At 34.9% G+C, this 19,263-nt stretch overlaps 1 protein-coding gene across 1 annotated transcript in view; it reads left to right on the plus strand.

Moving 5' to 3' along the window:
- LOC132565104 (thyroid adenoma-associated protein homolog) overlaps positions 1-19,263 on the plus strand; it is an 88,497-nt gene that overhangs the window by 25,935 nt on the left and 43,299 nt on the right. The window contains exons 29-35 of the mRNA XM_060229715.1: positions 271-405; positions 841-1,009; positions 1,284-1,390; positions 2,490-3,018; positions 4,001-4,078; positions 5,980-6,020; positions 6,569-6,641. Coding sequence (XP_060085698.1) covers positions 271-405; positions 841-1,009; positions 1,284-1,390; positions 2,490-3,018; positions 4,001-4,078; positions 5,980-6,020; positions 6,569-6,641 — 1,132 coding nt within the window. The remainder of the gene's footprint in view (positions 1-270; positions 406-840; positions 1,010-1,283; positions 1,391-2,489; positions 3,019-4,000; positions 4,079-5,979; positions 6,021-6,568; positions 6,642-19,263) is intronic.

Below are 19,263 nucleotides of genomic sequence, written 5' to 3' on the forward strand. Positions count from 1 at the left end.
CAGTTTCAAAGTGTTAGTTTCTTTAATTAATTAATGTCATTGTTTTTTTAATCAAAATGTTCCAAGGATAGTATATATTATACTGTGTACCATTAGCATTTAAAGTTTTAATAACATCTGTAAATTTACAAGTATAACAATGGACACTAACTGAAGCAGTGTGATGGTGAACAGATTCTACAGAATACCTATGTATATCTATACATTTGTACAACACCTGATAATCAGAAGACTGACATGAAATGTTTCTATTTGACTATTCACACGCAGGAACTCTGAGGGTATGTTATACCTGCATCCGTCACTCTACCCCATACTGATGGTCCTCGGAAGGTTGTTTCCCTCTCATCTAGAGGGCGCTGATACCAGCCTCAATCTGGCTGCCTTCATCCCATACGTCATTAAGTAGGTATCCCATCCCCAAAACAGTAACTAGTAAATTACCACTCCAGTTCCTGTTTATATTAGTTTGGAAATATTTATTTTTACATAATGAAATAAGACCTTGAAGCAATGATACATGTGCAATAATATTAGGGTGATATATTATAAATGCTTACAATAAAATACTGAATGTTTTAAACTTTAACAAAACCAATAAATTTCTTAATGGTATTTTGATATTCCTTTCAGTCAGTAAGCTCTAGACATGGCAAAAATAGACATTACATTTTTAGATGTATAAGATTATTTGAGAGTTCCTGGTTGTTCTGTAAGTATTAAAAGAAAAGTGAAAGATGTAAGATTTGAGCTTTTTGAGATTTGAGAATGTATAGGTTCACAGAGAGACAGATTTATCGTCAGAATTATTATAAATTAATCACTGGTTTGCTATCTTAGATGCAGTTCTAGTGCTGTATACAAGACTAGGATCATGTCTGCCAAAGCTCTACAGCCATTGGTTCTCCCAGGTCAGCTGACCTCTGTACTTACACAACTGCTGGACATGCTTCCTGACTTCGGCGTGAAATCACCCAATCAGAATCTCATCCATGGACTCTTACCCCAGGTTTGTTTATATATCATCATTGGATCTTTTTTGTTTCATTTTGAAGAAAATATATCAAGTGTCTTACTCTGCATGACTTGGGAAACTATAAAATCTCCAGTATTATTCCCTGGTAAACTTCAGGCAGATTAGAAATATCATTACACATGGTTGTTCACATATAGTCCTTTAACGATGTTAACTTTGTATTCGAGAAATAGAAATTGTACCGATAGATCTTTTCCAGCATCTGTGATATGAACAATTATAGATATATATATTTTTGTACACACAGGTCCACCAGCTGATTCAGACTCTACCAAGTGTCAGTGAGAACATCAGGGTCCAAGCTGGTCATCTCCTCTTGTCAAAGTGGCTCAACAAAATCTGGCTTATAACAAGGTAACACAGATATATTACAGATCACATGTAATGTCTTCACATTGGAATAGCTGTAGAGGTTGAGAGTACAGGTTGCCTTACTAGCTGTAGAGGTTGAGAGTACAGGTTGCCTTACTAGCTGTAGAGGTTGAGAGTACAGGTTGCCTTACTAGCTGTAGAGGTTGAGAGTACAGGTTGCCTTACTAGCTGTAGAGGTTGAGAGTACAGGTTGCCTTACTAGCTGTAGAGGTTGAGAGCACAGGTTGCCTTACTAGCTGTAGAGGTTGAGAGTGCAGGTTGCCTTACTAGCTGTAGAGGTTGAGAGTACAGGTTGCCTTACTAGCTGTAGAGGTTGAGAGTACAGGTTGCCTTACTAGCTGTAGAGGTTGAGAGTGCAGGTTGCCTTACTAGCCTTGACTGGTAGGAATTTCCCCTAGGTCGAGCAGTAGAGTATACAGCTAGAGTTCGAAGATGTCGCTAGTTCGAACCCCACAGTGGCAAGGTGTTTTCAATACTCCTCCTTTCAGATTCAGCATTGTTGACCACACAAGGATAGAAGATATATGAGATTGAGATGCTTCCTTGGAGATATTGAACCTGGGTTGTTGTTGTCTTTTGGGTCAAAGACTTTGTGAAGGAGGGAGTAGTGTAGGTGTGAAGAATTTAGGTGACCTTACTTGTCTCAGCTAGTGGGAATTTCCCTTCTGTAGAGCAGTAGAGTGTTCGGCTAGAGACCAAAGGGTTGTTAGTTCAAATCCTGGCAGTGGCAGCGTGTTTGTCATTACATCATCGTATAACATAACTATATGTTGTTCTGTTTACAGTATAATGGAACTTTTCAATAAAGACTGCCTATTGATAACACATTATCTGATTTTATGGGATGAGTGGTGATTTAGATCTAGTGTTAATGTGGTGTATGGATTGATCTGATTTGATCAGGATCAAACTATCATGCTACGCGAGAGTCTGGATAAAACTGATGACTAGGGAGACATTTACAGACTGTTGGAAAGATAAGGGGACCTGATATAACATATAGATAGTGAACATACAGTCATAAACAACATTTAAAGACAATATAACTACATTTCATGATATTGAAATGTCTTTTTTTCAGACGAAATACCTGTGTGATGACAAGGACAGAAGCTCTAAATGTGACGTACAGAATCATCAAGATTTACCAAGATGTGGAAGATGAAGAAATATTGTTAACACTTACAACAATTAGAGATGAATATACGAAAGTTTTACAACAAGAACTTGACCTATTTGACCTCAAGGATTGGCCACAACTGGCCGGATTTACAGAATTTGTTGTGGCTGTTGCACGACTAGAGCTCACACATGTAAAGGGAAATAACTCTGGTATAATATCCCTCCTGAGGAGATTACTACAGTGTGCTTATTATGAGGTGAGATTGATAGCACTGGTGTTTATAAGAGATATTTTCTATGGTGATCAGTCTGATGCCACACAGGAGGACACGCGGACACTAGTGTTCCAGGGGGTGGAGGTCTCCAGTGAGTTCAGCAGAGATCTACTGGTCACTCTTAGAAACGAGATAGGAGAGTCTGTATCCATCCTGAATCTATTGTTACAACGAGGCTTGACTGAGGAGACACACTATGAATGTATCATCCAGGTAAAAATCATGTTTACCTAGTAAATCTATAGTATCAAGTCAAAAATCATGTTATCCAGGTAACTTTAAATCATACAGGTAAATCTACAGGTAAATTTAAATCATCCAGGTAAATTTAAATCATCCCGGTAAATTAAGATCATCCAGGTAAATTTAAATCATCCCGGTAAATTAAGATCATCCAGGTAAATCTACAGGTAAATTTAAATCATCCATGTAAAAATTATGTTATCAAGGTAAATCTATATCATCACAGTAAAGTAATATTATTGCATTGAATTTAAATAATCCAGGTAAATTTAAATCATCCCGGTAAATTTAAATAGTCCAGGTAAATCTACAGGTAAATTTAATCATCCAGGTAATAATTATGCTATCAAGGTAAATATATATCATCCTGGTAAAGTAATGTTATTGAAGTAAATTTAAATAATCCAGGTAAAAATCATACTATCCAGGAAGATCTATATCATCCAGATAAACATTATGTTATCCAGGTATGTCTAAAATATCCAGAATCTATATATCTATATTATCCAGATAAAAATCATATTATCCTGGTAAAAGTCATGTTATCCAGGTAAATATATAACATCATGTACATATCTCTACATTAATTTTTTCCAATCTTAAAACGAAAAAAATGTTGGAAGTCTAGTACTAAAGTTAGCAAAAACACAAACAGGTTAATAAATTAACTAAATTTATGTTAAAATCATATTTATTATGTAAAGCTATTTCAGTAACATATATTGATAATTTAGAACCTTTGAAAAAAGCTATAGTGTTCTTAATTAGTCTATACAGGTGTCTAAAAAGCATCAACAGAATTATTTTTTCTCCCTAATTTAGGCATTTTGTTTTTCAAAAAGTTTATGTTAAGATTATTTACATGTAGTTTTCCTCCTAGATTTCTTGATTATAAAACAAAGTAAAATTAAGCTGTATTACATTTAAGTCTTTATCTGTTGTTTATCTATAGGTGTTTGAAGTATTAGCCTGCCATCCTCTTCTTTCTGCATGGGACTGGACATTGTCAGGAGGACCAACGCCATCACAGGTTACCTCCCTTTGTACATTCATGTAACACTGTTACAAGTTACCTACATTCATACATGCACACTCTATGTATTATAGATGGAAGATCAACATTCACTCTGGTATGAATGTTAGATGGAATTAATTCATTCTCATAATGACTACCAAAATTTGATAACTAAACATGGATAAAAAAATTTTGCTAAATAGTATTTTGAATTGTCAGTGGTAATTTGAAGAAGGAAGATTAATTCCTTCAGTCCTGAACCTGTGTTTAGCACAGTAGATTTTCTGATAGACAACATGACCGCTTTGCATTCCTTTCCTCTTACAATTACTCTCTAATGATAGTTTAACTGTATTACCTGGTAAAATGCCGGTATATACACATGCAATAGGTCTGTTTACAGTAGATAGGAAACAGATCTCTTCCTTTAACACAAGGGTCACATAACTTTGTAATCATTGAAACCAATTCATATTTATTTTTCTCTTTAGAATCTTTTTTGGTTATTAATTAATTTCACTTTATTATCGTTTTGCTCATAACAACAAATTCCTTCTGTTTTTTTTTTTTTTTTTTTGGGGGGGGGGGCGGGGGTGGGGGGGTTGTTCAGATTTAGGTATATTATAGAAAATCCTCTTCACACCATAGGTTTACATCTCTTAGTCTGATTGTTTCTTCTGAGGTATGGACATGTGAACCAATCACCTGTAATAATTTCCAGAAATGTTTTGAACTTTAATATATATATATATTTTTTTTTGTCCATGTTATATAGATATTATGATGTAATATATGAGAAAAAACATCAGACTATCACAGACTCCTGTTGTTGTTATATAGATATTGTGATGTAATATATGAGAAAAAACACCAGACTATCACAGACTCCTGTTGTTGTTATATAGATATCTTGTTGTAATATATGAGAAAAAACATCAGACTATCACAGACTCCTGTTGTTGTTATATAGATATCTTGTTGTAATATGTGAGAAAAAACACCAGACTACCACAGACTCCTGTTGTTGTTATATAGATACTGTGATGTAATATATGAGAAAAAACACCAGACTATCACAGACTCCTGTAAGATATACCATAGCTTACCTTTTATTGTTTTACTCATCATGAGTCATACAGAGTATATAGTGCTCTCTTATAAATACAGATTGATGCTTGACATTCTGACATTGAAAAATTGTAATTTGAGGATGTATTTCCTAAGTGCTTTGTTTTGCTGTGTTATATATGTTTGAAGAGAATTAGGAAGATGTTTTGAAACTTCATTATTTATGTATTCTGCCGTTTACCCCTGTGACCTTTGGTCATTGTGGCTTATCAGAATTCTCTGGCCTTAACTCATATGACCTTTGTAAATGATATGTATCAGAATGATTTAACCTTTACCCTTTTGACCTTGTCATTGTAATCAACAATCTGCTTTGACTTTTAACCATGTGACCTTTGTCACAATGTTATTCATAAGATTGCTTTGATCTTTACCCTTTTGACCTTGTCATTGTAATTATCACACTGCTATGACCTTTAACCTTTTAACTTTTGTCAATGTTATTTATCAAACTGTTTTGACCTTTACCCATTTGACCTTGTCATTGTAATTATCAGACTGCTCTGACCTTTACTTGTGTGACCTATGTCAATATCATTTATAAGGCTGCTCTGACCTTTACCCTTGTGACCTTTGTCAATGTTATTTATCAGATTGCTCTGACCTTTACCTTTGTGAACTTTGTCAATGTTATTTATCAGGATACTGTGGCCTTTACTCTTGTAACCATTTCCAAGGTGATTTATTTAGATACTTTTGTCATAGTTGTAATCTTAGTTGTCTGAACCATGTCATAATGATTTATTTAGGTTTTTCGACCTTTAACCTTGTAAACTTTATCCTTGTAGATACTGGAGACATGCCTACACACTATCCAGTCTAACCCGAGGTATGTAAGTGCTTTGGGGGTTCACAATCCTCGTCAGTACTAAGAGAGTATTACACATGGTCTTGTTCTCTATTATCTATGGCAACCTTCAACACCATACAGGATATATATATCACTACCTCATGACAGGAATAAAAATAATTGAAATCAAATTAGGCAACTCAGACCCCTGCATTCCTGAACTTGATATACCCACATTTTGGCAAGATTTCCCAGACAATGGAAGACGTGGTAAATATTATATAATTCAGGTTACCGAAAAGTTTTAAAAGTTCCAATTAAATTTGTCTATTATGATGTTATTTGTCTATCCTAAAAATGTATGGAATTCCATATCATTTATATTCTACAGTTGATATATCATTTGAATTTTCATTATATAAATTTTAGTTCAAATCTTCAGAGTATTAAACGTACAAGGCAATGATTTTCTCACGAGTGGGCGGAAGAATGGAACTGAAATTGAAACTGACCGCAATATTTAGTTTTTGAGATAAGTTGTTTATACAGGGAAAAGTGATAACATTTTTGATTTCTTGCCTCTCTAGGGATGAGATCAGGGCTGCAGTGATCCAGTTTACTGGCGTCGTGATAAGAGCTGTGATAGAAGAAGCACATGATGTAAGTACAGGCTAGTTTCTAATCACTTTTTATGGTGTTATATGAAACAGGAGAAATAAACGAGGCTATTTTCTTACTGATATGACACAGGGGAAATATATGCTGAGGATTTTTGTCTGGGTTAAAATTGTTACAAGTAAATCAGACTGTTAAGATTAGGTTTAAAATATACAGGTGTTTTTCTCCAGCCAAAACTACATACTACAGAGTTATCCCCCTTAGGCCATGCTCTTTAGGATTTCCAACAAAAGTGTGAGTTCATCCAGCTACAGTCATTATGTATCGGCTTGATATTATTTTCCTGTTTTAGGAAGTGTACCAGGAGGTCTATGATGATACAGATGGCTTGTAAATAAAGAATTACAGATAAATACCAGGGGTTAGACGTCATGGTACCAGTATCATCACATTTTAAAATAAACTTGCGTCTTATCTCTCTAGAACAGGGGACATCTTTATACACGTTCCTACAGTTTATAGATTTCTGACAAAATATTAAGTGCCAAGCTTTATATAGACCCAGATGTGCTGTCTCTGGTTTTATCAACCAACAAAAATCGTGGAATGTAACAGGAATATGATGTCGAGTTTATATGTTCATCCCAACCTTTCTCAGTCTGAAGTCCTAAATTTTAAATATAGGTTTTAAAGCCCAGGTGTTGAAATGGTAGATATTTCAAGGCTACGGACAGCTGGTTCTGTGTCAGATGGTGAGCGATTTCTTGACATTGTGAAAAGGCAATTTGTCATAGTCTTGTCACAAATCAAAACACTGTACTTCTCAGTTGTGAACTGATAAAGAAAAACCCTCTCCCTGATTTACAAATAACCATAACATCCAATTCATCAGTGTTTACAAGAAGATCTACCATGAATATATCTTCCTACATACAAATACTTGTTATCTGGTGTTAACCAAACACCAACAAAAACCCTTTTTTGCTGCATAAAGAAATGAAAAAAATATTGTGAAAAAAACATTGTTTTATTTTTCTTTGGAAAGAGTAGTGTGACTTGTGTGACCTATGAAAAATTTGTTTGAATTTGTGATAGAATTTTTTTGAGTTTGGGGTTGATTACAGACAAGATTGAATGTAGATGTAGAAAGATGAGGTTTTACTGCTTTTTACAGCTTGGTTTTACTGAAAGGTGATATGCACCTGGGGGTGTTGTAGTAGGGAAGGTGTAACAACTTGTGGGTGTGGAGAATAGGAAAGGTAAAATCTGTCCCTGGGATGAGGGTTGGAGTTAAGTTATAATAATAATGAGGGTATCAAGTACTCATCCTTTAACTTTACAGTACGGAGAGAAGCATTGTTCTGGAAAGAGAGTTAAGAATTATTAGGAGGGTTTTTATACACCTTTAGGGTGGGGATTTGTAATTCTGGTATCTTTAGGGTGGGGATTTGTAATTCTGGTACCTTTAGGGTGGGGATTTGTAACACTGGTACCTTTAGGGTGGGGATTTGTAACACTTGTACCTTTAGGGTTGGGATTTGTGATACTGGTACCTTTAGGGTTGGGATTTGTAACACTGGTACCTTTAGGGTGGGGATTTGTAACACTTGTACCTTTAGGGTTGGGATTTGTAATACTGGTACCTTTAGGATGGGGATTTGTAATACTGGTACCTTTAGGGTAGGGGATTTGTAACACTGGTATCTTTAGGGTGGGGATTTGTGATACTGGTACCTTTAGGGTGGGGGATTTGTAATTCTGGTACCTTTAGGGTGGGGATTTGTAACACTGGTACCTTTAGGGTGGGGATTTGTAACACTTGTACCTTTAGGGTTGGGATTTGTGATACTGGTACCTTTAGGGTTGGGATTTGTAACACTTGTACCTTTAGGGTGGGGATTTGTAACACTTGTACCTTTAGGGTTGGGATTTGTAATACTGGTACCTTTAGGATGGGGATTTGTAATACTGGTACCTTTAGGGTAGGGGATTTGTAACACTGGTATCTTTAGGGTGGGGATTTGTGATACTGGTACCTTTAGGGTGGGGGATTTGTAACACTGGTACCTTTAGGGTGGGGATTTGTAACACTAGTACCTTTAGGGTGGGGATTTGTAATACTGGTACCTTTAGGGTTGGGATTTGTAATACTGGTACCTTTAGGGTGGGGATTTGGACCAGATTACCTACAGGTCAGGATAAGGAATTGTACTGTCTTTAGGGTATGGATAAGGTGTGGAGCATCTGTGTGGTGAGGATTTGGAACAGTGGAGTACTTGTGGGATGGGAATAAGGTTAGTAAAAATGGTACCTGTGGGGTGGGGATTCAGGATGGTGGAGTAACTGTGGGATGGTAATTAGGTGAGGAAAAAGGGTACCTGTGGGGTGGGGATTTGGAACAGTGGGGTAGCTGTCGGTGGGAATTAGGTTAGGAAAAATGGTACCAGTGGGACAGGGATTTGGAACAGTGGTAGTACCTGTGGGAACAAAATTAAACTGTGCCTGTCTTATTAGTGGAGTGATTGACAATGGCTCCAGGGGTAAACATGCATCTGCTGGGGGAAAAACACAAATCATAGCGAGAGCTGATCACAAGAAGCATGTCCTAGGGTGGGAGATGTCAGATGGAGATTACAACCCATTTTTTATCATATTTTACGCTCATATTTATATACATCAGCACTCTGTCAGCTATCCAGGCCTGTTTTTGTTAATGTGGATGTAAGATAGGAGCTGTCTGATATCAGAACACAGATACATCCCATCATGTTTTCTTGTATACATACCGATAGACTTACGTCTCCCGAGATTGGCTAATTTAGATGACAATCACTAAGGTTCATGTTGACATTTCATTCTTATGTTAAAAAGTAAAAAGGTTTTACGCAGGAAAAAGGCAGTTCTTTTTACAAAATATGATTTTCACATCAGTAACCAAAAGAAAGAAATCTCTAGTTATTTGTTTTCTGTCTATCATTATTTTGATAAGAGTATGTTCCTTTAATTACCCCACAAGTTCAGTTTTTATTTGCAGTTAAAGAAAACTTTCTCAGCATGTTCTTAAACAAAAACAGGACTAAGGGAAATAAACAAGGAAACTGTATCAAAAGGAAATCTGATAAACAAGTGTGAACTGGGAGAGTTAATGGTATAAGTTATAATTGATTGGTACATGATATTGTGTAAACAAATATACTAGGAGTGGGACAGAGACTAATTCCTTCATTTAGTGTAGATATATTATATTAGTGCCAAGATCTTCTGCATTAATTCGCTTATTAGTACAAAAGGTACTCAGAATTTTGGTCCTCCTCTCAGATTTACACCATTAATTTGGTATGTGTCATCACCTGATACACAAGTGTACAATTGTCTCCCCTGATAAGTGTCGGCCTCTGTACCTACATACCTTAGTGTAAATACCTAAATGATTTGTTTGGGTGGATAAGGTCCCATATATTAGTGGTTATTTGACTTTAATTGTTATAGGACTTGGTAGGAACCACCAGATGTGCTTCTCATTTATAGATTGTTAAATGTTTGATTAGATTTAGGTTCTCCAGTGTGACATTAATTGGTAGTGGGGGGATCTCTTATCACCCCTGTCAGTTATAACCACTTATAACCACTGTGAAGGGGGTGGGGGGAGAGATTTAGAAAAATAACAGGTATCCTCAATTATTGACTATAGTGTCAGTCATGGGCAGATTTAGAAAAAAATGGATATTCTTATTAAGGTGGATAGGAGGGAGACCAGTTGAGGGGGGATAGAGAGCTAGAAAAATGTTAGGTATTTTTTATTATTGATGAAAATATCAGCCTTAACACCTAGTGTACATGAAAGAACAATTCCCCGCAAAAAATGGAGGGAGGTGTTAATCTATTACACAATAATATGAAATACTCACTGCTCAAATATGAATATATAGTGATGTTTTGGTATACACATAGTGTGTGTATGGCTAGTTGTAAGTCTTATGAAGGTTCGTGCAATACCATGAAGAACATGTATATGGTAGCTGTACATTTTGAAGACATGTAAACCATTGTTGATAGTGGCTGTCATTTGAGAAACATGGGTATATATTTTGAGTCATCTGTAGAAATGAGGTTTAAAGTACAAGTAAGGACTGACCTGATGGTATTCCATGTTGTCTGGGGGTCTGATCTCTGGAAACATTGATATTTTTGATTTACTGTCGGTCGGATACATATTTAAAATATCGGAAATACCAAAAACAGTTACAAGTACTTTGCATTATACCTGATACAATTCAAAATGTCGAGATTATTTACAATTGTAAATTTTTCTAATATATGATTTTGGAAACTGGGTTTGTTTACCGTCATAACATTTAAGGAAAGATATGCTTTCTGGGTGTTTAATTGGACACACTTTACAAACATCTCTGTATGCCAACCTTATATACATAGGCATTACAGGAATCTAGACACACACTCAAGTATTTTACTAATTCTGAAACTTTGTGAATTCAGTCCAATGTAACTTGTACATATGTATCACATTCCGTTTTAACGACATTCCTAGATACTCGTGTTTTCTTGTCTAATCTACTTTCATGTTTACTACCTTTGAAACATATTCAAAAGAAAATTAACTAATAAAAATTCATGCCATTTTTTTTTTTTTTTTTTGAAATTATAAGAAAAGTGTTGACTCTGATTTCATCAGAGAAAACTGTTATTGTGGCAATACATGAAAATTTTAGTAATAAAAATATGACAAGAATATGACCTTGAATTTTGCCTCCAAGGTTATTCATGTTCAACTTTTGACCTTTTTCAGTAATTTGGTAGGAGATTACAGTCAGATAAGTATAGATTGAGGGTCCCTGGTTTACCATTATGTAAACCAGAATCTGTGTATCAGGTGTCCAGCATGACTTGGTTTATATCTGTAAAAGACATCAATTTTAATCCTGTCTTTGAAATGGACATAAAATGTGGTTAGATGGTGGGAGGAACTAAAGTGTAATGTGCCTCCCCTAATTGGCGACTAATTAACAGGTTGGGGTATATTACCTAACCCACCTTCTGATATAAAGTGTGGTCTGTGTTACAGCAGGGGACACATGGCCACTAGCTGGCTTTCTAATAACAGACACAGATCAAGTTTCAATGCCTGTGTGTGTGTATTTGACCACGCTCAGATACCAAATCTTGATGTTGATTTACATACTCAGCTGTGATACAGATAAATATCATATGCCGGAGGTTTCATTTTTTGGACTTTTTCTTCGCTGTTTTTTTTTAATGAATTTAGATATTGAAGGATTATACAAGGTTAAAATCTCGGAACATTTTACATGTTTTTTAAAGGTACAAGTATGTATTTTTTGTATTTAAAACACATTCGGATGTATCTCTTTACAGCTAATAAGCTTTCAGGAATACTCTGATAATATCATAATACGATAAGACTTTCCACTTTCCCTGCAATATTTTGTATAAACTGATTCTAAGTTACAGTGTATAATCAGATATACCAGTTATCTACGGTTTATGCCTATCCAATGTGGTAATACAGAAGTAAGATCCCAATAAACCTGACTACTTATACACAGGAGCCCAGCCAAGGGCACGCCAGCTGGTTAGATAATGTCCGATCTCTCATGACGTCACTGTAAACACTTAGCCAACAAAGGCTGTAGATAAATATTTTATAATCAGTAGTTGTAACATTATATTTTCAGATTTTCAGATATAAGAAATTAAATATCACATTTTACAATAAAACTGTCAAATGAAAAATTTGAATTTCCTATTGCGTTTAGGATGGTTGTTCTGACCTGCACTGACGGTTGTTCTGAACCATAATGTGATGGTGTGCAGATATTCAGACTAAATAACAAATTTACATATTTAAAGTTTAGAAACACAATAAGGGTTCAGAATTGAAGAGACATCCCAAGATGAATTTCTATCTAAATTAAAAGGATTTTTTTTATTTTATTTTGAGAGAGAAATATTTTCTTTAATAACCTAGATGTGTTATTCATGAAGTTAAAAAAAATGTTTATCAAAAATACACAAGAAATTAAATATGGGAAAAAATTATTAACAGTACATTTATGACACTATGATTGCCATTCTTCAACCTTCTTGCTCATCCCTCAGAGAAAGCTATCAGTTTTTCAAATGGAGACATAGTTGAGAGATGACTGTATATTAGAATACCTCCCAAAAAAGCATCCTGAATGTATTGCTGTTTGCAATAGATAGATAAAAGTTTTCGCAGGTGGCCTTGGAAGTTTCTTCTTTAAGCGTCACCTACCTAGGTAATTAGCTAGAATTAGAGTTTGTGGTTTTGGGGTGGCAGTTTTGAGAACTGACAGTACGACTGTAAAGCTAAGGATCACCCATGCTGGGTTAAACTGTACACCACAACATGACCAGAAACACTGCCCCACTCTGTGTACTTTTGAGTAATATATAATTGTAAAGTTATACTTATCAGGTAGGTTTACTTAATCATTGTATAAGGATTGTACATTTCACTGGTGATTAACTAATTGCTTTTCTTTTTTTTCCTGTTGTGTTTACTTCCCAAAATCTACATATTTTGATTAAAGATTTGTTTTTTCAATGTCAATTTTGACTTCTTAAAATCAGATTTGTGCTTTATTTATTGCATTAATCATCATGAAGTGTGTTAGTGCACATTTATTTTGTTAGATATGGGTCAAAATGAGTAATATTTGGACAATGTATGATTTTGAAATCAAATTGTGATGAAAGAAAATTTTAATAAATAGGATGTTAACAACAGGATGTTTACTGTTGTAAATTAGTTTCAGAAATTTTGTTTATGATTTGTCAAACAGTCATTTCATTTTCATGCTTCAGTTTATTTTCTCTCTAAATTATTTGTGAGATTTGATTCAGTAAAATTTTCTTTCCATATGATAAATACATAAATATTTATTTTATAAATTTGACTATTAAATTATAATATAACAATATTTGTATCAAGTTTACATAAGACAGCACTCGACTGGGCTGGAGGTTGGTGATGTAATGTAGCTGTATATTGACATGTGGTGTGATATTTAGGATAAGGTTGGTGATGTAATTTAGCTGTATATTGACATGTGGTGTGATATTTAGGATAAGGTTGGTGATGTAGCTGTATATTGACATGTGGTGTGATATTTAGGATAAGGTTGGTGATGTAATTTAGCTGTATATTGACATGTGGTGTGATATTTAGGATAAGGTTGGTGATGTAGCTATATATTGACATGTGGTGTGATATTTAGGAAGAGGTTGGTGATGTAATTTAGCTGTATATTGACATGTGGTGTGATATTTAGGATAAGGTTGGTGATGTAATTTAGCTGTATATTGACATGTGGTGTGATATTTAGGATAAGGTTGGTGATGTAATTTAGCTGTATATTGACATGTGGTGTGATATTTAGGATAAGGTTGGTGATGTAGCTGTATATTGACATGTGGTGTGATATTTAGGATAAGGTTGGTGATGTAGCTGTATATTGACATGTGGTGTGATATTTAGGATAAGGTTGGTGATGTAATTTAGCTGTATATTGACATGTGGTGTGATATTTAGGATAAGGTTGGTGATGTAATTTAGCTGTATATTGACATGTGGTGTGATATTTAGGATAAGGTTGGTGATGTAATTTAGCTGTATATTGACATGTGGTGTGATATTTAGGATAAGGTTGGTGATGTAATTTAGCTGTATATTGACATGTGGTGTGATATTTAGGATAAGGTTGGTGATGTAATTTAGCTGTATATTGACATGTGGTGTGATATTTAGGATAAGGTTGGTGATGTAATTTAGCTGTATATTGACATGTGGTGTGATATTTAGGATAAAGTTGGTGATGTAGCTGTATATTTAGCTGTATATTGACATGTGGTGTGATATTTAGGAAGAGGATGGTGATGTAATTTAGCTGTATATTGACATGTGGTGTGATATTTAGGATAAGGTTGGTGATGTAATTTAGCTGTATATTAAAGATAGATAATGACCCTATTACTTCTGTACATTTACTGGTGATTTATGGGCCAGACCACGTCTGATTAGGCTTTAGGGAAGGAAGAGCCACAAACTGTAGAGTTAAAAAGCAGATTCCAGGGTGTAAAGATTCAGTGTGATGGCTCTACTGGTGAATTTACAGGTGTGTTGACAAACACATTGCTGATCTACATCTAAAAACAATACACTATTGGCGTCTGCTCCTCGATGTGGGGCCAGGTTTATCATCATTATCATCTGCATGTTTTATCATTGAAGGAGAGGGCAAATTTTAGCTGGAATGATGAATGATTTTGATTTGCTTTCACCCATTATGTCTCCAGTGTACTTGCCAATGGGAGAAGAACTCCCACAGACCACCCATAGGCTGTAACTGTAATCACAGAATACCAGTGACTGAATGATCTCCCTGTGTCATCATAATTCCATCCCCAGGTGGCAGCACTAGTTAATATATCAATTCTATCATGACAGCATGGTGGGAAATGGACATACTATTATCATTGATAGCTGCATCCTCTGTTAAGCTGTTGGTTACCACTGGTCAGATGATGAATTGACTTGTTGAGATATGGAGGTTTAACTGCAATAATATGGGTGATCTCCCTTGTCTGTCAACTCCTTCCTCCAGGTGGCTCCCCTGTTGTTCCAAACATCAAAGTCTGAGGACTTTGTTGTACAAAGTGTAAGAGCTCTTGTGGACACCTATAGGGCCTGCAAATACATGATAAATGGCCATGCTGACATGTACAGTGATGAAATCTTGATTGGATGAGTTATCTCCCCTTTTCTGATATTACCGTTAAAGATGACATGGTAGAAATTCAGATAATCAAAGATATCATAAATCAAACTTAAATATGGTGTAAAATGTTTGCAAATTTTCAATATTTTTTAGTAAAATTAAAGTTGAAGAGATGATGTGTTGAATTTTGTATTAACCAGGTGGAGCCAGACAAACCCATTCTACATATGTATATCTCAGAAATTGATTCTGTAAAGAAATCTTAATCGTTTTTGATATTACAAAATTAAAACCTTAATAAATATCCTGGATCAAAAGCAAAATAGATAATCTCCCCTTTGATAGTTAGTCCCCTATCCCTCAACAGATGGCACTTACAGCATCACATCAAAAGCATGAAATTTCAAAAATTAAGAAACTGCAAATGAAAATGGTTAACTGATGATAGTGTTGGATGTGTACGAACAGTAGGGGTTGTCCTACCTGATGAATTGGCCTATAGATGTGACTAATGAGAATCAATGTGATGTCAGGCAGCCCTTTAATTTATTGTTTATAATCTCCATGGGGGTAACAGTTGGAGGGGTGTCTGTTACCAGGGCCATCAAAGAAGGAGGATTAGAGACAGCAGAGCAGGCACAGAATACACTAATGTTGTTACTTTTTTATCTAACTTTTCCTTATAATGAGAAACAAGATTAGACTTTGTGAAGAGGTCTCTGTTTTCATACAGATGGAGAGGTTTTTTTATTTTTAAGATGGTTGGCATATTTTTATATATATATGTGTCTGCCTGTTTCTCCTTACATCCACAAATATCATGTCCATACTGGTCAACCCTCCCTGTTTTTCTGCACCTTCAAAGGAGTTAAGTTTCCTAAAGTAATAGGGCGCAAAGACAATTTACATAATCTTCTAACCTCCAAACCCCCTCCATGAAAAACTGTAAAAACACATGTATATAGTTTGATATATAGTTTGGTAAAAATTTGAATTTTGCGAAAATATCAAACTCATTTAGAATGACAAACTAGACAAGAGAAAAGACAGCTTTAAATACATTGTACACACATGGACAATAAATAGATGAGGAAAAAACTTAAGATTTGAAAGTGCTTTGTTCTGGTTTGAAATCAACTGACTTGCATTAAAATATATGTATGTCAATTTACATTTTTGGGCCTGTGATCCCCTTTTATTGAGGGGAAATAATCTATTTCATTTCCTGATTTTAAAAAAGATAAGACAGTTATGTTACGCTAAATTATCACATGTCTATGCCAGATTTCATAATTTCATAGGAATGGAAATTCTTATTCCTAAACAGAAATATGGAAATTTCACATTATCTTTCATTTGTCTTTTTTCTTGATTGAAATTGCAAATTGTAAATGTCGTTTTGAAATTAGTATAATTAGATAATGATATATCTTCTGAGTGGTTCATTTTAGCATTGAATTTATTTTCTTTTACTTAAGCATTCATGCAATACATAGACCAACATTTAACTGAGACTTTTTCATAACATCAAATACAGAAACATTCCTGTGTTCCATGTTGTTAGTTGGTAACCAAAACAAAAATTCAAATGTCCCATACCAAGACCTCAATAGCAAAATAGTCGTGTTATTCTTTAATTTGTCAGTATTTCTGATACACTTATCAAATATGTTTATTGTAAATAATAAAGTGCTGTTTTGCGGGGTCGACCATTAGGCACTGACATATCAACGCTGTGTTGAAGGATGTTGGTTCGGTTCTTGTGTTCGCTGGTAAATAAACATCATGTGTTACATTCGACAAACAAACTGGGCAGAAATGTCCAAATTGTGTAATAATTTATTTAATTTTACCACCGCAAATAAAAACAAGGATTTAGAAGCTTTGTGAAATAGATGTTTCCGTGGGGTTGTTGATTTCTTTGTAGGGGGTTGTTTATTTCACAGGGTGTGATGCTTTTCCCTGCTCCAGTTACCCCACTGTAGGGCACTCCTGTGTCAGAAAATATAGGGGTCTGGTTCTTCCATTACATATAGTAATTCTAAATTATCTATGTATGTTAATAATTCACAATTTCTTGGTGTCACATGACCTATATACCTTTCTCCTGATTTAGTTTAACTGAAGATTTTCAGAAACAAGCTTTATAAAAAATTTGTGAAATAGAGAACAAATTTAACATGATGTCAATCATTTCCTATGATTTCCTACGGTTCATCTGTATAAATCACTTCTGATATTGTTTTACCGAACAAAGTATGGAGATTGATAGTCTTTTACATCTTATATCTGTATGTAAACTAATTAGACTGGGCAAATCGTCATTGTTAGAAAGTCCTGGTTTGGTTTTGAGTCCTAATCTTATTGTTGCAGTTTTGTCAAACAATGCTTTAAATGATAATGTCTTTTAACAAAAAAAAATTTTAAATTGTTTGACAGTTGGTGGAAAAGGTTTGTTCTTTTAGAACTATCATACATTACAGACTCCAGTCTCGTAAAGACTCTATCTACCAGTATCTAAAACATGACTTATGTTTGTTTTATACCACACACTGAAAATACATATTTCATCTGTAATGCAGTTTTACTCATTGTCTGGACTGGGTTTTCTTTTAATGTTGGCAACTTGGTAACTTTTCTGCTCCATAAATAGTTAATCTTGAAAACAATGTATCTCAAACATCACAATAATTGTCAGATTTAGGAAATGGAAATAAAATAGATAAATAACAAATTTTGGTACTAGCTTGTAAAATGATATAATTTTTATGCTGCCTATTTAACTGGACTCATAAAAAAAATATGAAAATGGAAAATATCGCATTTTGTTGATATAAAGTGTTTTTGTCGTTAATTTTTTTCAAACGTAAAAAAAAAAAAAGTTAAGTTCTAGACTGCAAATACATGTACAAGGGCTGATTGATAAGTTGTATTGAAGAAGTTAAGCACGGACGTCCTTTTTCAGCTCTACTATTCCCTGACTGTAACTGGCGTTATTTGGTCTGTTAATGTCTAAGAGGTAGTACTCTAAAGTAAACAAGGCAAGTGACATTTTCAAAATTGACAAAATCGCTGAAAGAACAATGATTCAAAATTTGCATAAAAAAGTCAAGTACCTAAGTATATCCATACTGATGGTAGCAACACTAGGGATTGATGTCCCTTCATATACTACAGTGAAAAGGTGGTTGGCAGAATTTAAGTGTGGCCGCCAGAGCTTTGGGGATGATGCCTGTCCTGGAAGGCCTGTCATTGTTGCAACCCTAGAAATGGTCAATAACGTCCATGATATTGTTATGTCTGACAGCCAAGTTACAGAGAGATATAAAGCCTGTACAACTGTGATTTCTCTGGATTACGTTCCATTCTTACAGAAGATCTTACAACCAGAAAGCACTCAGCCTGCTGGGTACCAAAACTTCTGACAGTTAAACAGAAACACACCAGGTGGTTGTTGTCACATGCTCATATGAACCTTTCATAGGTAAATACTGTTAACTTTCTCAAGAGGTTTGTGACTATAGATGAAGTGTGGGTTCATCATTTTACCCAAACAACAATCTAAAGATTGGAAGCAGCCCGGTTCACTCCCACCAAAGTAGGCAAGGACTGTTCCATCAGCTGGAAAGGTTATGGCCTTCATCTACTTCCAAAATTGAAAAGGTCATTTCTGTTACCCTCTTATGGTCAGATGATGACGTCATCCAGGAAAAGATTTTCTGAACAATCAAGAAGGGTGTTTCAATAAAATAGGCAAAGAGGCCCTTAAACATCACTGGCAAAAGTGTATATAAATACTAAATGGGATTATGTTAAAAAGTAATGCAAAATGCCTAGTTGATATAAATCCCCGTGTATCCTTGCCTGGCTGTGGGGCTCAGTTG

Source organism: Ylistrum balloti, unplaced genomic scaffold (assembly GCF_031769215.1).
Source record: "Ylistrum balloti isolate Yb309-2 unplaced genomic scaffold, AGI_CSIRO_Ybal_v1 Utg369572, whole genome shotgun sequence".
Classification (NCBI taxonomy): Eukaryota; Metazoa; Mollusca; class Bivalvia; order Pectinida; family Pectinidae; genus Ylistrum; species Ylistrum balloti.